Consider the following 24,247-nt stretch of genomic DNA (forward strand, 5'->3'; position numbering starts at 1 on the left):
TTTACCTTGAGAAAGAATGCTAAACGGCATGAGAAGAATGATTTAGTTAAGAACCCACTACACAAAAAGTTAAGCTGTAATCGGTGTATCAGGTTGTTAACACAAATTAACATCTTAAAAAGACATGGTAGAACATGTATAGCCAAGCCTACTTACGGCATAGAGGACATCGATGGATCCACTAGACTAAAGAAGAGTGATCTGCATTACTACAATAATTTTCGTTGTCCTGAGCGTGATGGTATTAGCTCACCCGATTGTTACGAAAAACATAAATTGAAGGATGCTGATGGCTTCATGAAGACTGAAACTAATGGAAATAACAACAGCGTGAAAAGTGAGAATACATTCAAGCCGATATTTAGTAGATCCACCATACTTTGTAAAAATGATGGACTCCTAAAAATGAAGCATGGAGACGAATGAGACACTTCGACATCAACGATATCGAATTCTTATGGTAATCTGAGTGAAGACGATGCCTTCTACGGTGATTGCTACAGTGACTCTGAAGCTTGTGGCTTGATCGAAGACTGTGCTGAATCAGCTAAAGCAGGCAAGATCGAAGACTGTGATGGTGGTTTGAGACCAAAACGATGGAAACGACATAATAAAATAAATTATCCTGATTAAGCTTGTGATAATCACTGGCTCGATGACGAAAGTGACCTTGTGGTTGACGATAAAACGGAAGACATCAGAGATAATATTTATTATAAACGTGCAAGGAAGATGGTGGCAGAAGAGATTGATTATACCTCATGGGAAGATCCAAACATATTGGTTGACAGGCCAAGACTACTACATGGTTTGCTTTGTGCAGGAAACTATTCGAACATCAAAGAAATATCCTTTATACTCAAAGAATTGAGGGAAGCTGGCTACATAAATAATGGCTTAAATTAAATGTAAGTGTATCAACTTGAAGAAAATTTAATAATTTTTTTTCAAGATGGTATCTACCATTTCTCGAAATCTTAATCAATACTAATATTATAAATGCGAAAATAACTCTGTCTGTCTGTCTGTCTGTCTGTTTGTCTGTTTGTTTGTTACCTTTTCCCGACTGAACGGCTGAACGGATCGTAATGAAATTTGGCAAGGAGATGGATTATTTCCTTGGGATGGACATAGGCTATATTTTGTCTAAACAAATAAATTTTAATCGGGTTAAAAAAAATTATCTTAATTTTATGTAATATGTGTCATGGATATACAAACTGTTAGTGTCATTCCTCTATGTCTGCCGAGCAATAGCTTTCAAGCCATTACGTTACGTTTTGCTATTGTAGGGAACTAAGTAGAGAGAAAGAAAAAAAAAGATCTTGATAGTTTGTAGTGTCGCCATATTTGTTTCAATTTTCAATACCGTTTTTGTATATTACAATTTAAATTGCAGGAAAAAATAATGTTTCATAGACACATAAATAGTAAGTGTGTGTCATTTCTCTATGTCCACGAGGTCTCGCCGCGTCATTTTTCTCCTTGGGGCGAACCCGTCCGCTTACTTAAATAAACAGCTTTTATCGTTGAATGATTCCATGATTTATTTCATGAAAAACTGCTCTCATAAAAAAGTTAGTTTTATAGACATTCAATAGGTGTCTCGCTCTCTCTGAAGATCAATCTATGAATCGTTACAAATTTATTTCCTTTATTTTTTTAGTTTCATTTGATATAATATGATTTTACTAAAAATCAATTTCTGCCCATTCCTATTTTCATTTCCACATTACGAAGTTTCACTTCTTCCACGAGGAGGGACTCCGCGCAATATTTTTGCATGCAATTAAAAACTATTTTTTAATGATGCCAAAGAAGTATAACTTCTCATGCGCGTACCTAAGTACACGCACCCATTTTTTTTTTATTTAATTTCTTCTATACATATTTTTTCTCCCTACCTAGGAAACTCATAATTCTTTTAAATTTCACGTGTATGTTTTCAATGTCATTCGAGTTGTACAATTTTTTTTGTCAAATTGGTCATTATTTATACTTTGTTTCATTTTGGAAACATACGTATTTTAGGTATTATGACAAAAAAAATTAGTTTCACTAACATTATTAGGTTTTTATTGTGTTGATAGTTTCAAGTTTAATATTATGTAGGTACATAAATTCTTAAACTTGTAAATTTCTACGAAATTTATTCATTCTATTTGTCAATGTTGTTATTGTTTTACCTTACCTACTTATTTGCAAGGAGTTTGGTTTAGTGTTTATAATTTATCTGCTGACCGTCAAGAGTCTTAGGGCTGCTGAGACCGAAGACCAGAAATATTTATCAATTATGTAATATATTGTTGAAAAAATTTGAATTTTACTATTTCAGGAAAGTTGATTTTTTTTTTATTAATTAGAATAGTTACGTGTAATTGCCATCTTCCTTTATTTCATATAAAACATTATGTTTGGTTTAGTGTGAGATAATTTTATTTATGTATGTTTTAATTTCATTTAATTTCTTATATATATATATATATTCTTACCTACCTACTTCTATTAAATTTCAGGCGGATGTTAACATTGTCATTCCAGTTGTATATTTTTTTTTGTCAAATTAGTTGTTATTTATACTTTTTGTTTCATTTTGGACTATGTTTTTTTTTTTTTTTTTACTTTCAAAGATTTGTGGTGTGTACAGGGAGTGATATCTCTATTAATTTCTATGCTCCTTTGCATAAGCGGAATATTGCCACCACAGTTTTACATAAAAACAAATCCCTACAAATGTTTTAAACATTATGACAAATAAAAAATAATATCACAAACATCCTTAATTTTTTTGGGTGTGTATAGTTTGAAGTTTAATATTATGTATGTACGTAAATTCTTAAACATTGTTATTTATTTATTTATTCAGATAATTATTCATAGGTAGGTAATAAGCTTTCTATTTGTCAATATTGTTATTATGGTAGATAGGAGTACAGTAAATGCCTACATTCTTATATTCCTTTATATCTATTTTGATTTGGAGTGTTTCCGAGCCATTCGGGGTCCTCAACATCACACCCCCCCCCCCTCCAGGTGGTTAAAGACCCCAAATTTCGAAAGATTAAAAAATTTTAAAAATCTATCTCTTTCGATTTTAAGTGTTTTCGAACCATTTAGGGTCCTCGAACCCCCCGCCCCCCTCTGGGACCAAAGCCCCAAAATTTGAACAATTTCAGGAATTTCAAAATTCTATTCTTTCGAGATGGAGTGTTCCAAACCATTCGAGGTCCTGAACATCCACTTTCCGCAAAAGTGAAAGCCCCAAAATTTCGAAATATAAGAATACATATAATTGGATGTTGGCATGTATGACGTCGATAAAATCTTACACCGTTTGACCGATCGCCATGAAAGTTGGCACATCGAAGTGTTTTTATCATGGAGAAGATTTTTATACTAACCATTTTTTTTTGTAAATCACCGCTAGATGGCGCTGTAGCGCATCAACTTCTAAACCTTTCAACCGATCGCCATGGGTAAACAGAAAACCATAGGTCACAGATACACAAACAGTAATTATGTGTCATTTCTTAATGTCCACCACGCTGGACATATCGCTATCCATTTTGCTGTAACTCGCGGACAATATATCACCCGGTGTTCAGCTCGGGCAAAGCCGGGTACTGCAGCTAGTTCTATATAAAACTTATAACACCACTGCCAGCCAAATTGTATACTAATAAAGACATTCAAATAATCATGTCATGTTCGATAAAAAGTAATTGAAATCAGTTGGAGCCAAATGTGTGGTAGAGTGGTTCGAGCTGATGGAGCATTTAGAGCTAATGGCGCATTTGGAGCATTTGGAGCATTTAGAGCATTTTGGAGCATTTTGAGCATTTTAAGAATTTTGGAGCGGTTGGAGCATTTGGAGCCTTTTGGAGTATTTCGAGCAATTGGAGCCTTTTGGAGCTTTTGGAGCTTATGGAGCATTTGGAGCCTTTTGTAACTGTTGGAGCTGTTGGAGCCTTTTGGAGTATTGAAGCATTTTGGAGCGGTTGGAGCATTTGGAGCTGTTGTAGTATTTGGAAATTTTAGAAAATTTTAGATCGGTTGTAGCATATGTAGCTGTTAAAGCATTTGGAGCCTTTTGGAGCTGTTGGAGCATTTGAGCCAAGTAGACTTGTATCCTTGAAGCTTCATAGACATGTAGTTTCGTGGCCACGCGGTCTTTTTGCCATGCAGTCTCGCAGCCATGTATAACTCGTAACCAGCTAGATCCTTTTAGACTCGTAGCCTTGTAGGCTCATAGTCTCTTAGACTCGTAGCATTCTAGCCAAATATCTTTGGAGCTGTTGAAACAAAAGGCAGTTGGAGCCAATTACTGTATGAGCCAATCACTATTGAAGCCTTTGAATATTAGAGCCAATGACTATTGGAGCCACTAAATATTGGAGCAAATGACTGATGGAAACAATGACTATTGGAGCCAATGAATATTAGAGCCAATGACTTATGAAACTACAAACTGATAAATTCATAGACTGATGGAGACATTATATCCTAACTTAAGGTTCCTATCTACCTGCCTTTGAGGTTTCAAAAACATGTACATTGTTTTATGCATTTTCCAATAAAACTATTAGAGCAAAATCTCTTAAATTTTTTATCCGACAAGTAAAATGTAGTCTTTCTGGAAGCATATTTTTACATTTTCTAATTTCGTGATGTAATTTACTAAAATTAATTGCTCAAAACAAGCAATTTGATGCCTGAATTCCCGATGACTTATCTAAAATTTGTGAAATATGAAACAATACAACTAAAGACGACATTGTTATGATCAAAATGATAGTATAAAAGTGTAGGGTCACCGCTTTGAATTTCAAAATATTCGTTTACGAAAGTTGGATATTTTGGTGTTCTTTGTGTCTGACTCGTGCTGCCTGGCGGGAGAGACGCGTCAAGCTCAAGGCGAGGACTAGAAGGGAGGGGATGGCGTGGTCTGCAGGGCCTGGCGGCGCTGGAGGGGTGGTTCTGACCTTGAACATTGCCGCGAGAGATAACTGTAAGCTGATTCTTCCCTGCTCGCAGCAGCAACTTGTGTTTCCTGCCGTTGTATCCTGTACTTTGATGTTTGAGATACCTCAAACCATTCCGCACACGAGAATGTGGATTTTTGTTGAGGAAAACACTTCTAAATAATTATGTAATGTTTGTCTAGTATTCCACTAAATTGCCATCCAACATAAAGTGAATATAAAGTATATAAACGCATGAGTTAATAGTGATTATAATAAATTGGTTAGAGAACTATAGCATAAATATTATTAGAAGTAAGTAAAGGCTCCGGTTATTAGTCATCAGCTTCATATATATAGATGCAATAATAATAATACGAGCTTAAAATAAGCCGTGAGTTTCTGCTGCATACGTAATTGCAGAAAAATCAGAAATGTACAAATATCCGAACATATTAATTCATCATGAACTCAATCCTTTTTTATCTTGATTAACTGGAAATAGACTTAGGATATCTGAAACAATTTTAATAAAATTTAAAAAATGTTCCTGATTTACTAAATTACATATACAAATTAAATTTTATATACCTTACTTGACTGAGTATGCACAATTAAAATTAACTTCTCGTAATGAATTTCGCAGGGGAACAGAAAATAATATTAACTTGCTTCCTTTTTTGTTTGCTTTTTCTCTTGAGCATGTTCCATACTTTCACTGTGACATTTTTACCCTCCTTCACTTTCAATAGGTAGCTAAGTAAATATAGGCCTACATTTCACTACTATCATTCTGTAACAGTAGTGTAACATTTGTTTTACATACATTTTTTCTTCTTATTGTGATCTAATAGTATCAGTTAACATACCTAAATATCCACATGCGTCTATCTCAGTTTCAATTTGTCAGCATGGATATAGATGTGACGGCCAGAACACACGCATCCAAACGGATACGTATTACCACTGTATCAGTTTAAATAAAAAACCTAATTTTTGACAGTTCTAAATTAGCGCCAATATTATTTTGACAGCATACACTCTAAATCGGAATTAGTGAATATTCACTAATTCACAAAGATGGATGAAGCAGTTTCAACAATTTGAATCTGTGAAAATAATCACTATTAAGCCAGTGAATATTAACATATTTCGTTTAAAAGTATCAATATATTACTAAATAATTAGTGAATATTCACCGATTGTTTCTGTTGTTTCTACATAATAGTTGTAACTTACTGAGACTGAGTAAAAATTATGTGTATATTCACAAATTAACTTTTAGAATATTGGCACTCTTAAACGAAATCTATGTATATTTCCTGATTTAACAGTGTTTTATTCACTGATTCAATTTGTTGATACTGCTCGGTTTATCGGTATGAATCTGTGAATATTCACTAATTCAGATTTACAGTGCATACTTCCACCATAGCTGTTCTGAAAAACGAGAGAATAATGCTAATTGTGTGTGTTTCTTTAATTTGTCGTACTGAAGAAACGTGTAGGCTAATTTTCAGATAGTTTGTGAAAAATTGGGGGTAAATATATATACTGAAACAATAAAATCTTGATATTTGGCAACGGGACACCAAACATCTTTAATACACCTAAAACACTACACCTTACACATACATATACACTAACGATTACCTAAGACATAATATATTCACAAGAACACTTAAAGGCAAATATTATAGGCATTTATGTAGGTTGATTTAGATTTACAAAATTAAAATAACAAATATGATTATTGTTTATTTTTATTATTATTATTAGGGCAGACCTGGTGATGTTTAACTGGATAGAATTAACAGGATGTATTGTGAGATAAATTATTTCAAAAATTCTTTAAACCCGTTCAATATTAAAATAAATACAGAAAATGTTAACTCAGTCTTAACATATTTAAGAATTAATTAACTTTATGCAGTTGTATCACGATCAATTGTTCAAATTTATCACGGCTAGTTTGTTCAGGGTTCGCGATGATTACTTTTAAATCAGACCTCTGGTATATTATTCCAGCTTATAAAGGTCTCTAAATATTAATTAAACTGCTCGAACTTATTTAAATACCGTTATTTTCAGTTTAAAACACAGTTAGTGAGGCAAAACAAAAAGAAAGTTTCAAATGAAGTAACTAGACTTGGATAGTGGCACTACTGAGAAAGGCTTGAATGTAATGGCGATGGCTTAGGCTTCAATTGAAATCCCTAAATAATTAAGTGAAACATAGTCACTTCTCGCCACATTTACTCACGTCACGTCTTTGCAGAATGTAGATTTCAACGCACACTATATTTTCAAAAAACTGTAGTAAATATTTTACACAATATTAAAAAAAAATACTACATGACGGTGTCAGGCTAAGCCTTACGAAGCATACGCCTAAGACATTTTTGATACACTTTTTTCTACTACTTCCTCCCTGTTGAGCAAAAGGCATATTGTTAACTCAAATCTGTGTGCTGATTGGCTGCTGTGAGGCCATATCCGACAGCTTTCGCACACATATTAAGGAGCCAAATACCGGTAAGTAACAGTAATTAATAAAATTACAAACAATGACAATTAAATCACAAAATCAGTTAGCTTGAGATGCTGTTATAGAACAAAATAACATAAAACAATTTAAAATAAATTCAGTTCAGGATAGTTTGCAACATTTTATGAGGAAATACAGTAATTGTTATTGTGGATGTGAAGAATAAGAGTTCAGATTGTTCGTGGCTTAATCTCGTAGAAAACATTTAACAATATAATATTTACTCTTATATAACAATACTCATTGCATAATATCTTTAACATTTCATTTCATAATAATAAATAAATAAAATCTGAATGAAAACCATCTTATCGTACAATATACAAAGAAGAAGAGAATACATTTTTTAAAGCTCTGGACAAAACCGACAATGAGCGCAACCAAATAGAGAAACAATTCTTCAGGCCGGAAGTGGCGAATGGCTTGAGACCAGGAGGAAAATGCTGACTGCTTCAAATTTTGGGAAGGTGTGCCGGATGAAACCAACGACTAGCTGCAAGAAAATTGTCAAATCAATAATATATTCTTCAGATATTCTTCACGTTCCGGCATTACAACACGGGAGAAAGTGTGATGGTACAGATAAGACGATCGGGACTTTTTATAGATAAACAATACCCCTTCATCGGTGCTACACCTTATGGCCTCATTGGAAGTAATACAATAGTGGAAATAAAGTGCCCTGCATCTGCATATGGAAAGGATCTAAGAGAAACCATGAAAGAAGGAAAACTGAAGTACCTGATGTTTTCGGATGATAAAATGAATTCTGTCATTTTAAATAATAAACATGAATATTTTTATCAAATACAAGGTAAGCTACATGTCACACAGAGAGATGTTTGTTTATTTGCTGTCTGGACATCTACCGAAAAGGAAATAACAATCACGAAGATCGAAAAAGATGACACATCTGGGAAAACAAAATGAAAAATAAACTTGTCACATTTTATAAACACTGCATTAACTTAGGTATACAGTCAACAGACTGATGTTAGGTTCAGTTGGGATACAGGCTTGACAGCTATGAACTTGAGCAGGACTGAGGCAATGCACGAAAAGTAAATGCAGAATTAATTTTTTTGAAATAACGATTCCTATCTCCTAATTAACGAAGACTTACGAAAAAATTACGGAATTAAATAATACATTGCAATCTAACATGCATTCAGGGAAATGTTCGGCAGTGCTTGTGGACGATATCATGGTTTGACAACAGTGTAAGTTATGCTTTGTTATAGAGCAATCGTCTATTTTTATATAAACTTCTAAGACGGAGGAACATGCGTGTTGGGGTGCTTCACGTCGCAGATGTCTTGTTTTTTGTTAAAACAATTTTTGTTAAATACTGTCATTGTACAAATAAGCATTATGACAGTAAATTTAAATATATCTGTGTAATTTTTTATCGTTAAAATTAACGACGAAATATAACAGCAAGTGTTTGTATTTTGAGATACTACCTATAGAATCTAAAATACTTGGTTTAACAGTTTTATCATGTGAAATTATATGCTATCTAAGATTGTGTACATAACCTAGCTGAATCTTTTAAATTTGTTTATATCACTCGTTACCTGTCATCGAATTATTACAGCATACGAATGTATTTTATGATGCCATGGAATCTAACCACTTGCGTGAAATTGTCCTCATGTAAAAATATGTCTTCTATGAGATTGTATATACAAATATACAAAATTGCGGATTGTCTTAAAGTTGTCTGTATCATTCCTGTCGACGAATTTACCACAAGTGTAGCCTATGTATTTTGAGATGTCATATAAATTAACCACTTGGTTTAGTGTTGTTCTCATGTGAAAGTATGTCTTGTATATTATTGTGAATATATATATAATGTAGTTGTTAAATCGCCCCACATGGTAGTACAGCTTTCTGCTTCTCAGCCTTTCGTTTACAACTTATTATTTTTGGAAAATTTAAGTACATATATATAAAAGTATATATACAAAACTTTGCTTTAGAAATTAGGCAACAAAAATTCAAAATAAATAACTTACGTGTAATCTTATTTCCATTACAATATTTCTCACTATTCCAGTGTAAAAAGACCAGCGAGTTACTAATAACGCAGGTGAATTTTTTCCGTTTTGCCGCATAATGCCGGATTCAGGGTACACAACGACATTCCGGCTGCTCTGGTGATTCTGTGAGCAAGACCTGTCCTTGCATGAATAAATAATGGTAAAGCAGATGGAAGAGGAAAAAAATAGTTTTGGAAGTGTGTCTTTTGCACGTCTTTGCAAGGACCTACGTATATTTTCTAATAATATTGAATTTCCAGTAACCATAACAAAAAAAAACATGTAATGTCAGGAATTTATAGCTTTACAGAGCAGTGTTAGATTACAATTACGGTCAATTTATGTATACGTCCTTAGCATGAAGTTTACAGTTTATATTTATATTGCTGTTAATTTATTGTGACAGAAATTGTGCGAGCAGGAAGCAATGTTTCAGAACTCTGCGTACAAATGTCATACGACTGTGCTGGGACGAAAGCCAAACACAGGTACATTCACTAAACTGGTGGTGGATTCCAGCCTTCCTTCCTCCACGGCGCCTGCAGCCGACTGTCTGCGAGGGAGGGGAGGTAACGCGCCGTCATCCCCTCCCTAGCTACTGTATATGCGCGGCGAGCCCAGAACTGTGACGCCCCCAGCTACAAACTCCGCCTCCAGGGCGCTCCGTTCAAGGTTATCGGGACAGATACCGAGTTCTCACGCGTCTAGATAGGAACCTTAACATTGACGATCGCATCCTACCGAGTTGAATGTACGTGAGAATGTACCTCCATTTCGTTAAATGAGCTTACATTTTGTAGAACGTGCTTCCTTTTTATTGACGGTGCGTCCAAAATTAGCTGCCTTTTCGTTGATGGTGCTTAATTTTTGTTTATTGTGCGTGGTAAAATATGTAGTGACTGAATATTTACTATTTCAAAACCTCTTGGTGTTACTAAAATATTTTTCAAGGATACTTGGTCCTTTAGTATGAAAAAAATGTCACGATGGTCTAATTGCATATAATTAGCTAACGACGAAGAAGGTCATGCGGTCCGGAAATGACTAGCCTATACGTCTGATATTGTTTATGAGCTGGTCTCATGGTCCTGAGACACTTGGTATATATGTATGGATAGCTTTGTACATGAACGGCTTATAGGTTATTTAGATTATAGAAAAATTAGACTTACATGATAGGCTCATCGGCACTGTATTTAATTCGTTGGTCAGGTATATTGACTTAAGTTGTGTTTCACAGAGTGAATGATTAATAAACTCCGCGAAAGGTAATGGAAAACAGAATCTAAAATTTATTTATTATTTAGTTACAACTGTCACTGGTCAAGAATCGAACCAAGGAAAGGAACTGATCTAATTAATTTGTAAATTAATAATTGATTTTTTCGGAGAATTTTGGAATTTTTCCCGCATTTCTAGCTAAATAATTACATGATTTGAAGATGGCGTCCAAATTTCAAGATGGCGGGCACCTCAGTAATAATGAACGATTACTGCACTGTAGTAGGTTAGAATAAAACTAGCATGATGGTAAGACGAGTACACACACAAGATGGTGTCCTCCAGCAGATGAAAACAAGATGGTGGCAATGACCACTAGTAGCAGGCGGTTGCTCCTGGTAGCATGTACTGAACATAAATTCTCGGATCCATGATGGTCGTCAAGGTCAATGTCAAATATCAAGGTCAAATTTCAAGTTCAAGGTCAAATTTCAAGGTCAAGGTCAAACTTCGAATTCACGGTCAAATTTCAAGGTCAAAGTTCAAGGTCAAAGTCAAATATCAAGGTCAAAGTTCAAGATCAATGACAAATTTTAAGCTTAACAGTCGAGGTTAAAGGTATGGTGAACAGAAAATTATACTAACATGCCACCTGCACACACTAGCAGACGAAAACAAAATGTAGGTTACCAGCGGACGAAGACAAGATGGCTGACATGACGTCATACCAGCTGACGATATATATCATGGTATTGGTGGTAGTTCAGTCTGTAGGTGGCTTCTGTGGAGGAAGAATCTGATGTTTTTTTGCTCTTAGCGGTTTCGAACCAATGATGGGAAACGATATAATAAAGCAGAATTCTAATAAGTTAATTTTTTATGAATTTCAACTTTTTTTCATTAAAATCGGATGATAAATAAAGATTTTAAAGATGGCGACCATAACAAAACATGCAACATTAATAGGATCCAATATGGCGGTCGTAACAAAGTGTAACGATGACATAGTTCTCTACCAAAATGGTGGGCATAACGAAACATGGAACATTTATATAATCCAAAATGGTGACCATAACGATAAGTGCAACAGTGGTTTTGAAGAATTTTATTATTAAATTCGATTACTGAATTTTTTTATGATATTTAAAATTTTTCCCGATTTTCTAACATACAAATTGTGGATTTTAAAGATGGCGGGCATAATTGAAATTGCAACAGTGACATTATAATCCAAGATGGTGGTCATGGTATCCTTATTCCTAGAAATGACTTATCGGAGACTGTAGACATGGATTCTTAAGCCGTTTTTGGGAATTTGTGTTCTTTCTAAGGCTAAACGGCTTTTGAGGTTTTTCGAAATCCTAATTTTCGAATTTTTGGGGAAGAAAACGAGAAATTTTTCTTCAAAATGGGAATTTTTGAGTCATTTTTGAGGAATTTTGAGGAATTTGTATTCAAGATGGCCGCCGTGACGTCAAAATCCAAGATGGCGGACCGGCATCAGGCACCATAGCCGGACGCCAGTGCCAGGAGCTCCTATTACATACTACTAGTGTCCGCATGTGGAATTAAACTGTGCACACGGCCTGCGCCAGGCTCGTGACTGGATTGCTTCCTCAGGTCAGCCAGGGTGCGCTTACCTTATATAGATATACATAATTATATTTGTATATATTTATTATTTTAATGCAATGGCTGCCATCATGTGTCCGCTATCTGGGTTTTAATTTGTATAAAGTACTGTCACAACATAATTTTTTTTTTCAGCTTCAAGGTTTTTGTTTAGTGAAATAGTTTGAATAAAGCTGCGGTTTATTTGTACAAGTATATTTGCTGAGAATCGTACCCAGTTTATTCAAAGACCATGATGTAAGTGTTTTCTATAAAAAGGTTTTACTAATATTATTTCTGAAATTACTAAGCCAAGATCCGTACTCAGTGATGTACGAAATATTTTTTTTAATTTTTTTTAAATTGTTTAATTATTCTTATTTTTTTATTTTTTAGGTATAAAGGTAACTGGGGTTTCAAAATGCACCCTATATTTCGTATTTCCGGTGCAATGTATTTCGTATTTCTGGCGGTGAGTCACATATCAAGGTCAAAGGTTACCCAAGATGGCAGCCATGACATTATAATCAAAAGTGGCGTTCGATATATGACACCCATATACAGCCTGAAGGAACTCTTACATTATTGGTTAATTTTTTTAATCATAATAATGCAAGACAGTTTATAGATCACATGCTTTCGTGGTAGAGCCACTAAATACTTTTTGGCTACTGGGTTGAGGCCAAATTAGGCTAATGCATGGTTTTCCCGATGTTTGGGTGCGCATTGTTGCTGCCATCTTCAAGGACGTGGTCTCAACCCACAAGACAGTATGACTCACCTGTGCATATTCTGCCCATGTAGTTAACAAGATTGGACCACTCCTGCGTGAAGCCTGCAGGACACTGGTCGACACACTGCCTGCTACCGACCACAATTAGGTTGCGACACTTGATGCACTGCATGCCTCCCTCGCTGGAGTTGGTGCAGCGGCGGCAGTTTGGCCGGTCGCTGCAGCCTGCACCAACATTGCTCAAGTCAATTCTCCATGGTAAATACCACCTTTACAACACCCAAAGACCATCAGTAACTTGTCCTCGCTGGTGATCTCTTGGGCCAGTGCAGTCACTTAAATGTCCGAATACCTCCAAAGTGAACACCAAAAAGCTCGTTTTACTACAATGTAATATACATAAAAATCAAATGAACACCAACTGCATATTTTGGCTGTCATGAGTAGAAATTCGTATGTGAGATTCTCACCATGTGATTACCTCAGCGAGCACAAATTATTATGCTATGCTCTAGGCATTATAATACAATGCCTGAGGTATATAATATAATTGTCTCTGAAAACCTTGCATCTGCATTGTAGGATGAAGGTGTAATCATCGTGGTATGGGCTGGGTCAACAAATAAATGGGGGCGAAATCACTTAATTGTCTATACTGTACTGTAGGATGAAGGTATCTGGTGAGGTGGAAACCATTAACTGCGGCAACAGCAGAGGGGACGGATACTTCATCGGGGGGTCAGCACGGCCGCTCCCTCATGCTGTGGGTTCCAAAGGCCTGCTTATCAACGTGTGATTTGTAAGGCACAGTGGTAGATGCCAGACTAGGAGGTGGCTTCTGGTCTGGCGAGTTCCAAGACCAAGCTGAACAAGCTGTAATCTCCGGGTTGCTGAAGTCGGTGGGACATCAGGGGCTGGTCCTGCGAGTCTCCAGTTCCCGAGATAACTCCGTGTTGGAGCAGACCTGGGAAAGTTCTCCCTTTGACTTACGGGTAACATGCCGGAGAAGCCCCAGGTGTCATGAAAAATCTAGGCAGTTAGTGCGGGACAGCCAATGGATAGCCCCCATCCAGGTACTCTGGGTGTTATAGGACGTGTGGCGTTGAATTCGCACTGGCATTCTGATCCACACTTTGCGTCTCCGACTGGCAGTCTGGTGAAGTTAGGCAAAGATCCCGAGTTTCTGCAAGTGCGAAAAGAAAATAAAGACAACACACATAGTTCTCTACGTTCTCAATAGATAGTACTAGCTGTACGGTTGAGTGCTGGAGTGGTTCGATTTTGAAAGAAAAAAAACATACCGGAGGGAGACTTTCGTGTTGCCCAGCAGTGAGTCATGTCTACGACGCCTATCGGAGAGAGTGATGGGGAAGGGTGTAGATTGCAGACCTCGATCTTTCCATTCGCTCTTTCTCAGCCCCTGCTCCCTTTCTCCATCAACCAACTAGACAGCTTACTTCGACTCTCATCTGCGCGTAAGAGAATAAATATGACTGCTTTCGGTACATTTCATTTCTAAACTCGCAAGTAACCGAATACAAATTTACTATTGATATTTATTTATATACAAAAACAAAAACAAAAATAACACTACAGATATACGATATACATCCTGTACGTTTTTTGCGGTGGGTTAGTGCCGAAAACTGTCAGATTTTTTTTTGCAAGTTACGCAAGATAACCTTATTATAACCTATTGAACTTATATGGCGTGCTTATTCTATGTAAGTTTATGTACAAAATGACACTAGTATTCTCGTTCACAGCTGATAAAGACATCAATGAAGATGACCAGTAATACAGTTTACATATTACTTATCGCGAAAAATGTTAGGCTGTGCTAAACGTCGCATGCAATTTGCAAGAAATGATATGTTGAAAAGATACTTGAAGACATGCAAAGGTCAGCTGCGCGTCAGAACGTAAAGGTTTTTATACAACAGCGAATGATTGATGTGCATAATAGTACACCAGGAATTTGTACAACTGAAGTAACATCATCGTCTGGTTTGGGTTCGTCTTCAATGACTAGACATCCTTGTGGTTACTGCGATATGAGGTTTGCATTTGCTTATGATGTATGGAGACACGAGAGGAGTAAATGTACGAAGAATCCTTCTCGCATGAAGTTTCGCTGCGATGAGTGCTATGTTTTGTTTACTTGAATTGATAATTTGCAATGACATGTGAAAAACGGTAAAGATGAAGTCCATGTGCCTACTGTTAAACTACCGACAGACATTTTGACTCATCGGTTTAGGCTGGAGACTCGTGAGCGTACAAATAAAAAAAACAGATGTGCAGCAAACCGATTTCTATAATGTCTGGACATGTAACTAAACCCAAGACTGTGTTCGGTTTATTACAGGTGAATGATAATGGGTTCTTATTAGCGCAGTCTGAATTTCGTATAACATTGAAAGACTAAAGACTACTATTATCTAAATACGTTTAATGAGTCGAAGATATTTGTACTTTTCTTGTCGATATCAGTAAGAACATAATCAGCTTACTGATGATGTATCAACAAACGGTCCTTTGAAATATAACATGTGGTTGGGCTGTGTATATGGTTAGCCATAACGGTTCTATGATTAAGTGAATAAGTCTGCTTTTAAGACATAGGCTGCTGTAATTTACTGTTCTGACGATGTAATGCATTCTGTTAAACATGGTGTCCAGAAACTCTGTCAAGAAGAGGAAGAATATATCAGTAAATTATCTGGCTGGACTCTGTCTAGTAAAAAAAAAACGATTGGAGCTGGGAATTAGTCATTTCACGCCGATGCAGAACTAAATATTTATTAGAATGATAACTTTCGCAAGTTTATCTGTACTATAATAGAAATTGAAAGCTTATCTTTCTACAAGGATAGGGGGGCCATAGCATGGCATGGACTAAGGAAATTTATCTGTGAACAGGGACTGCAATAGGACAGATTATTTCAATTACATAAATTACTAAACGGTTTTCATTTAATTAGGCGAGAAGCCTACTTAAGGTACACAATACATAATACTGACGGTAATACAATATTAATAATTTATGCTGTGTGTGTATATTAATACATATAAATTTCGTATACAGACTCCAGGTAATACGTTTGCCTTAAACAATATTTAAACCAATTTAAACAAATTTAGGTAGACGAGTATTACAACTATCATGGCCATGAACAACGCAAGTCACATCTGCATAGCAGTGGTATGGTCCCTATACGGACCATCAAAAGGGCCGTTGTGTCCACACATGGCAGATGCCACGAATACAGAAAGTTACATTAAATCTGAAGGCAAATAAACTACGTGAACCACAATTTAATACACACGAGAAAGTTACATACTGTTACTGAGCTTACAACGTCGACGTCTTGGGGGAGAACAGTTACTACCTGATAGAATTTACTGAACGTACAAAAGCACAAACGGCACAAAAGCACAAACGGCAGAAAAGTTAATCGAAACATAATTTTCTAGGTGGTGACCGAAAAAGAATTTAAACAAAACAGCCAAAACGTTCAAGTTACATTAAAGCAAGGGCCACCGCCTCACTCACAAGAAAGAATACACTTACATGCTATCCCCCCCGAGGTAGCTCTCACACGTCGTTGAAAAAAGAAGACTAGCTGACTACATGCTCGTGACTGACAGAAGAAGCTAATGAAGCTGGAGAAGTAGGATCGACAAGACCGAATAATACCCTGACAGCTGCTTATATTAAATCGGCGCGGCACAGCGCGCATGCGTAAACCCCAGGAGGGGAGGCGAGGAGAAACAATACACAAGACTAGGAGGAGAAAGGAGGGAGGGGAAGATGCGCCGACGCCCACGGCGAAGCGCGAAGTTTGAAGGCAGCGGACATGAACGCTGTAAAATAATGTAATAAAATTATGATTGTAAAATAACTTTTGTTTTTTTATTTCTCGAACCTGTCACTTTTGTGATATTTTTAATTTAATTACCTTTTTTTCATAACCAAGGCTGGAAACTAGGACCGAAATCATTCGGTTCAATTAGTAAAATAATGAGTGAATTTTTCGATGAATTTTTGGAATATTTCCCAATTTTATGCGTTAATTATTACGAATTTTCAATATAGCTGACATGACTTACTGATAGCTGGTTGGCAAGGAGCCTATGCTGCTTGTAGGACATTCCATCATATTTATTAAAATGATTATTTTTTAGATAAAATAAAATATTTGCATCACTCAGGGATCGAACCTTTAACAGGAATCGATCGAATCTATCAGTAAATTAACGAGTGATTTAATATGACTTTTGATATTTTTTCCGTATTTGTAGCTGAATTATTACACAATTCCAAGATGATGCCTAAATCTCGAGTGGCGGCCAGCTCAGTATCAATAAACAAAGATTGCACTCTAGCGGACACAAGTTTAATTAACATGGTGGTGGCACACTTTATCAGATGAAAACAATATGACGGACATAACGTCATACTAGCAGTGGCGATATATATATATATATAACTTGACATAAGCAGTGGGAGGTCAGTCTGTCTGTGGCTTCAGTGGACGAATGTTCTGTCGTCATTTTTTAGACCTCACCGGGTACGAACCGAGGACCTTAGTACGTGTTTTAAATAATGTTTAACAAATTTTATATTAATTAATTTTTTAGGAATTTAAAATTGTTTTCCAAATTTTTAGCATAAATCTACGGATTTTCAAGATGACGGAACATAATGGAAAATATAAACATCTACAATCTATAATATCCTTAAACAAACGTGCAACGAAAATGTCCAACAGTCACAGATGGCGGGTGTTACGAAACGAACAACCTTTTTTTAGAATAAAATATGGCGACCATAACGAAATGTGCAAAAATTTTTTTTAATAATAGTTAATTAAATTATGCTTAATTTATTATTGTTTTAACATTTAATTTTTTTTATTAAATTCGGATAATAATTAAAGATTTTCAAGTTGGTGGACATGGAGTTCTCGGTTCGAACCTGGCAAGAGCAAAAACAAAACAAAAATGTCGATAGATCCTTCCTCCACGGAAGCCACCTGCTGACCGACCTCCCACCACTAATGCCAAGGTATTTCAGGGTGTCTACTGGTCTTCCTTTCCAAAAATCAGTGACTTTTGGTGACTTTTGGAGCCCACTTTCTGTCATTTTTGGTGACTTTTTTTTACTAAAAATTGTATTAAATTAAAACGGATATTGAATATAGGTCTAGTTTACTTATCAACGGTTAAGCTTATTGTTAAATAAATGGGATCACATGCAGTTTAAAATGCTAAACTTGACCTTAAAAAAGTTTTACTTTAAGCAGCTTTGGAGGGTAATGAAAAATAAATCCAAATAATCGATAATGACTTAATTTACAAATAAATAAATAGGCGAAACTAACAGGTATTTGAAATATAGTCTGTCATTTATAAACATATTTTGTTCCTAAGTTTTTTCAAATCCCTGTCTATTTCTAAGAGTTCTTCTTTCTTTTCTTCCAGCACATTTTTCTTTTTCAATTCTAAGAGCGTAATTTCATGTGCTGCTCTTTTCCTTGCATTCACAGATTCATCCTCTTTAATCTTCTTCTTCATCAGGTCATCTCTTCTTTTTGATGCAGCATTTCTGAAGTTTAAAATCATCTGTTTAGATATAGTATGAGAAAAAGTTTCAATTCCACCTGTAACATAAAAAATTTGAGATTTAAAATTATTGATAAAGAAATATTTAAGTCTAACTTACATTCAGAAAGCATTTCTTTTTAAACCCACCTGGAAGAGAAGACACATGGTCATGAACAAGTCTTTGGGCAACCAAAGATTTCTCTTGAAGATTTTCCACTAAGAACTCCTTATTGAAAGAAAAACTTCTCTCAACTGCTGCATTACCATGAAAGCAAATCAAAAAACGCTGAATGAAAGAAACAAACAGGTTATGGGCATTCTCCATTGCCGAGCTTAGCAGTTGAAACAAAAACTTATCTAGGCTATCCTTTTTCCAGTTAAAGAACTTTGTTGCTTTCAGAACTTCAGGAAGTGCACAAAACTTAGCATATTCTCTTAACACAACATCCCCATCTGCTGGTGACAGGTGATTGAGAGAAATAAGTTCTTCAATGGCAATCTTGGCCCTCAAGGTTCTGACATCTTTGACAATCACTGAAGGAGATAAGCAAGTGGACCCAAGCACAATTCGCTTCCTTAAAGGGCTTTTCTCTTCAAGCTTGGAAAACAACTGTAACAAAAACTGTTTGCAATCTGCTTTAAATCTAAGAGAGTGTAGTTCTTTTACTTTCTTTAGGCAAAATGTTGCTCCAAAACCAATTTCAATAGAATCTGGCATTCTTAGGTCAGTCTCATTTTTGACATTCAAATGTTTTAACTGGGATGCACTAACAACCTTTTCCATTGCAGATTTTGTAAACACTCTACTCGCAATGTTCTTCATCAACTGGAAAACTTCTTGATAAAGAAAAGGCAGTAGGGGATCGTTTCTCTGAAAACATGTCAAAAATTCTTCCAGCTCTTCAGATATCATGGCAGAGAAATGTAGCTTAGCTTCTAGTACTGGGTCTTCCAACAAGGCCTTCTTTACCACATGAAAGTTCTGGGAGTTTGGAGGATTCTTTTCAATCTCTTTGTCTGTAACGTATTTCTTCAGATGTGGAATAATTTCTGAGCACCTTTTCATCACAGATGAGTTTTCAGTCCATCGTATGGCACAGAACTTTTTCGGGAACATTCTGGAGCCAGTGATCTGTTGATAAACTGCACGACGAGATGGGTAGTTCTTGAAAAGACTGTAAAGTGCTCTAAGAAACTCATTAAGTTGCCAACCAACTTTTGCATGAGCTGTTTTGTATGCACCATTTACAATGTGCAATGAACAGGTGCCTAAGTCCAAGATTTCTTTTTCGCTGTCAAGAGTACATCTCATGTAACTTTTCAGGTCGGAAATCAGTTTCAAATTAACATTGGGTCCATCAGTTGCAATTTGCACCAAGCCTCCTAGAGACAGGTCAGCTTCTCCAATGCATACAATAAGATTATTGAGCAAATCTGCAGCTTTTGAATGCTCCAGGAAAGCAGATGTCAGATATTTTGTACAAACACAACTGTTTTCTGCATCCCAATACTTTACAACAATGTCCATTTGCCCCTTTTGGCAAACATCGTTTAAACTTTCGTCAATTGACAAAGCATAAAATGGGCTTTTCTGAACACTATGTGACACACATTTCGCAAAATGGGGTCCAAGTCCATATGTTATGCTGTATGCAATTTTATCCTTATGCATTTTCATTTTAGAGGCTAGAGAGCTATCTGGGAACATAATGGGAAACAGCTTCACTGCTAATTCTCCCGAGCGGGATGAAGCATGTGTGAAAACACAGTGAGTTGCCCACACAATCTCTGCTTTTGTCACACTGTCATTAACTAGGAAAGTTGACAGCCTTGATGGTTCAGCAGTATGTTCTTGGCTAGAAGCAGACGTGCTAGACTTAGGTTCTGGCAAAGATGGACTGGGTGTATTAGCCTGAGGAACACTCTTGGAAGGCCCGTCAGTATCCATGGGTATAGCTCTGAAGGAAGACAGAGTTTTTTGTTTTCCAGATTTCAGGCAACTGGAAAATTCACTATGCTTCTTGCCTTTCTCGTGGCTTTTTATTGCATTCACACCAGAGTGGGACACATCAATTTGTTTTTTACAAAGAGAACAAAAACCAAAAAATTTATCTTTGCCTTTTCTCAGCCAAGTTCTCCATCCTTCTTCTTCCAACCACATCTCTTGGAAGTGGCACTTACCCGGCATCTTGTAAAAAAACTGTTACACAAACACTTCATTCATTAAAAAAAACTGTCAACATAGTGAACCGTGGGGCAGTCTACAACTATTGAGCCTTGTGGGCGGTTAAAACAGATTGGCCTACATGAAAATATACACACTTAACCAACTCACTGTAATTTTAATAAAAAATAAATTACCGATTGTTAATTAGTGAGAATGGGGCCCATTTCTACTTCTTTCACAAAGAAATATCATTACAAAAAACGCCGGCCGTTTACTAATTGTAAATAATGCGTCATAAAACGTAGCGGCCACGAAATCAAAAAAAAATAAACTTAACCTCCCCAAACTGTTGTACGCCGGCATATTATTAATTATAAATTATGTTTGGCTGAAACATAATAAACTATAACTGCAAGGACACCAAAAAATACCGTCCGCGAATAATCCAAACAAACGCAGTTGTTTCATGTGAGAGCAAAGCATATAACATATTGCCAACATTGATCGAAGCGTAGGTGAAAGTGAGAACCAGTCTAGCAGTTACAGCGTCATTATTTAAAAAAAAAAACATATTCCTACATACAAAACCTTACATCCTCACTGAATAAAAAAAAGGGCGGAAACGATATATCTGTTCCTTAAATAAATAATTAACAACGCAACAGCTTTCGAAGTGTGCTTGTCAGCCCTGGGCGTCCCACGATACTCGCACGTGGTACAAACACGATTATTATCCTACACTTAATGTTTGGGTTTGCTCTTGTTGGTAAGATATATGGTCCCATTGTACTAGTACGTACACAATAGTTCTCGTACGTTTGTTACATCATGTAATCGATCGGTATTCTTTTCTCCTCGCTTGCACTTGACAAAGAAAAAACACTACGGACGGCGCAGTGAGATAGATAGCGAGAAAGATGGATATTTCAGCCGTTATCTCTATCGAAGGGAGGGCAAGTAAACAGGTGTTCCAGAGGTTTTTGCGAGTTACATCACATTTATGTTCTCCACAAAAAAAAATCGGTGCCCTCTTTCCAAACTTCGTGACTTTTCGGTGACTTCCGTGACCCTACCCCAAATTCCATGACTTTTCCATGACTTCCGTGACTTCCGTGACCAGTAGACACCCTGTATTTATATATCATCAGCAAGTATGACATCACATCCGCCATTTCGTTTTCGTCTACCGACATCTTGTTTACATCTGCTAGAGTCCGCTGTCGCCATATTAGTTAAATTTTTTGTTCATCATACCTTTGACCTCGACTGTTGGCATGGAACTTTTCCCTTAACCTTTAACTTGAACTTGACCTTGAAATTTGTCCTCGACCTTGCACCTTGACCTTGAACTTTGACCTTGACTTTGAACTTTAAACTTTTCCATAGTGACAATCTTGGATCCTCCATATTATGTTCACTACTCGCTACCAGGAGCGATAGTTAACATATAACGCCTGCTAGAGGACATTGCCGCCATATTGTGTGTGTTTTCTTCTGCTAGAGTGTGATGCAATCATTTTAGTTTAAGTTTCACCCGCTAGAGCGCAGTAATCATTTATTATTACTGTGGCACCCGCGATCTTGAAATGGGGATGCCATCTAGGAAATTTGTAATTATTTAGCTAGAGATTCAAAAAAAATTCCAAAATTCACCAAAAAAAATCACCCATTAAAATACTGATTGGTGCTATAGGTTTAAGTAGTTGGTTGCATCCCTAGGCGATTCAAAAATTAATTTAAAATACCCCAAAAGAGACAGTTTCGTAAAATAAAGCAACACTTTTAAATAAAATAAAAATATTACACTATATCATCAAACACAAACAAATAAATTACTAACGTTTCTCGATTTCTACCGTCTTCTTAGAAGGTCAAGCGAGTCCTTTGCCTGCTTGACATGTGTGATTTCGTGTCAGTTATACATAACAATGAACCATTCATGTATATAGAGCAGCTAGGCTCTTATTAGACAGCCAGGTACATCCAGTCGGTGGTTAGTCACATTCAGTGCACGGAGGCCAGGCATGTAGGTACGCCAAGTAGGTGTCAATACGCACCCAGTCGACAGCCAGGAATGCATTTTCAACGTTCAGGTACGTACGTCCATTAGGTGGCGTCATATTTAGTCGGTAGCCAGACACATCCAATAGGTGGTCAAAACAACCAATCAGTAACCAAAATGTTTTTTCCTTCGATACTCGGTGAGCATTTTAATCAGTTTACGCAGAAAACCAAGCACATAAACCATGCGTCTCCGAAACACGAGCCTAGGTAATTTTCCAAATAGACGACCAGGCACATCCAGTCGGTTGTTAGTGATATTCAGTCCGTAGCTTGGAACGTATTTGACGGTTAGACACGTTCAGTAGGTGGCAAGACGCCACCAGTCGGTGATAAGGCATGTATATTCAGTGATCAGACATGTATTTATCTTACAGGAATATCTAGCTTGTTGGCTAGACACGTCCAGTTGATGGTTAGGCACTACTAGATTGAGGTCAGGTTAACACGATCAATTAGTGTTCAGGCATATCTAGTCGGTGGCCAGGCACATCCTGTAGTTGTTGGTGAGACACCTTTAGTCTATGCTCGTTGGTAGTTAAGCCTTTCTATTCAGAAGCCTGAAACGTAATCGACGTCCAGGTACATTCAGTTTGTGGCCAAGCGTCTCCGAACCAAGAAGTGTCATTCACCGATATTCAAACAACATTTAAAACAGGTAATTTTCAATGTCAGACGTATAGGATAGACGTCTCCAAACCATGAGAAAAATCATGTCCTGAGCACGTACCTATCGATCCACAATCAAAAAAGTAAGCACATATGTACGAAAAATCTATGTGGTATGATACGATCTCGTCACAAGAATACGATCCCGCCAATATACAGTATGCTCCAATTGGGCAATAGCTCCAAGTGCTACAAAGCTACAAATGCGCCAATTATTGAAAAAGCTCCAATGCTCCAATTGCCCATCAGCTACACGTGCTCCAAGAACTTCAAATCTCCATTCTCTCCAACACGCAATGTGCACGCAATTGACACGCAATAACGTAATAAAAACGCAAAACATTAAATATTTACGTAATGTTTGCAATTTACACGCAATAACTACGCAAAGTTCATACAGGCCAAGCATTTAATGAAAGGGAGGCACAAATTGTTGGAAGTTCTACAAAATGGAAGCGTTTTCAACGAAAAGGTGGTGCATTTTCACGTATATTCAACTCAGGATGATGCAATCGTCAATTTGTCCAGGAATTTTAGGTTTTTGAAAAAAATTAATTACGAAAAAGCTGATTTTTGGTGGAGACGTCCGCAATTTAGTTATGAAGAGAACCCTAAAAGTCC

General features: G+C 36.5%; 1 protein-coding gene across 2 annotated transcripts in view; it reads right to left on the reverse strand.

Annotated features, from left to right (window-relative positions):
- The window catches only part of LOC134527257 (uncharacterized), a 360,812-nt gene that overhangs the window by 232,873 nt on the left and 103,692 nt on the right, over nt 1–24,247 (reverse strand). For both annotated transcript variants that reach the window (XM_063359778.1, XM_063359779.1), the window contains exon 2: nt 13,168–13,344. In XM_063359778.1, the coding sequence (XP_063215848.1) occupies nt 13,168–13,344 (177 nt within the window). The remainder of the gene's footprint in view (nt 1–13,167; nt 13,345–24,247) is intronic.

This window comes from Bacillus rossius, chromosome 1, assembly GCF_032445375.1.
Source record: "Bacillus rossius redtenbacheri isolate Brsri chromosome 1, Brsri_v3, whole genome shotgun sequence".
NCBI lineage: Eukaryota > Metazoa > Arthropoda > Insecta > Phasmatodea > Bacillidae > Bacillus > Bacillus rossius.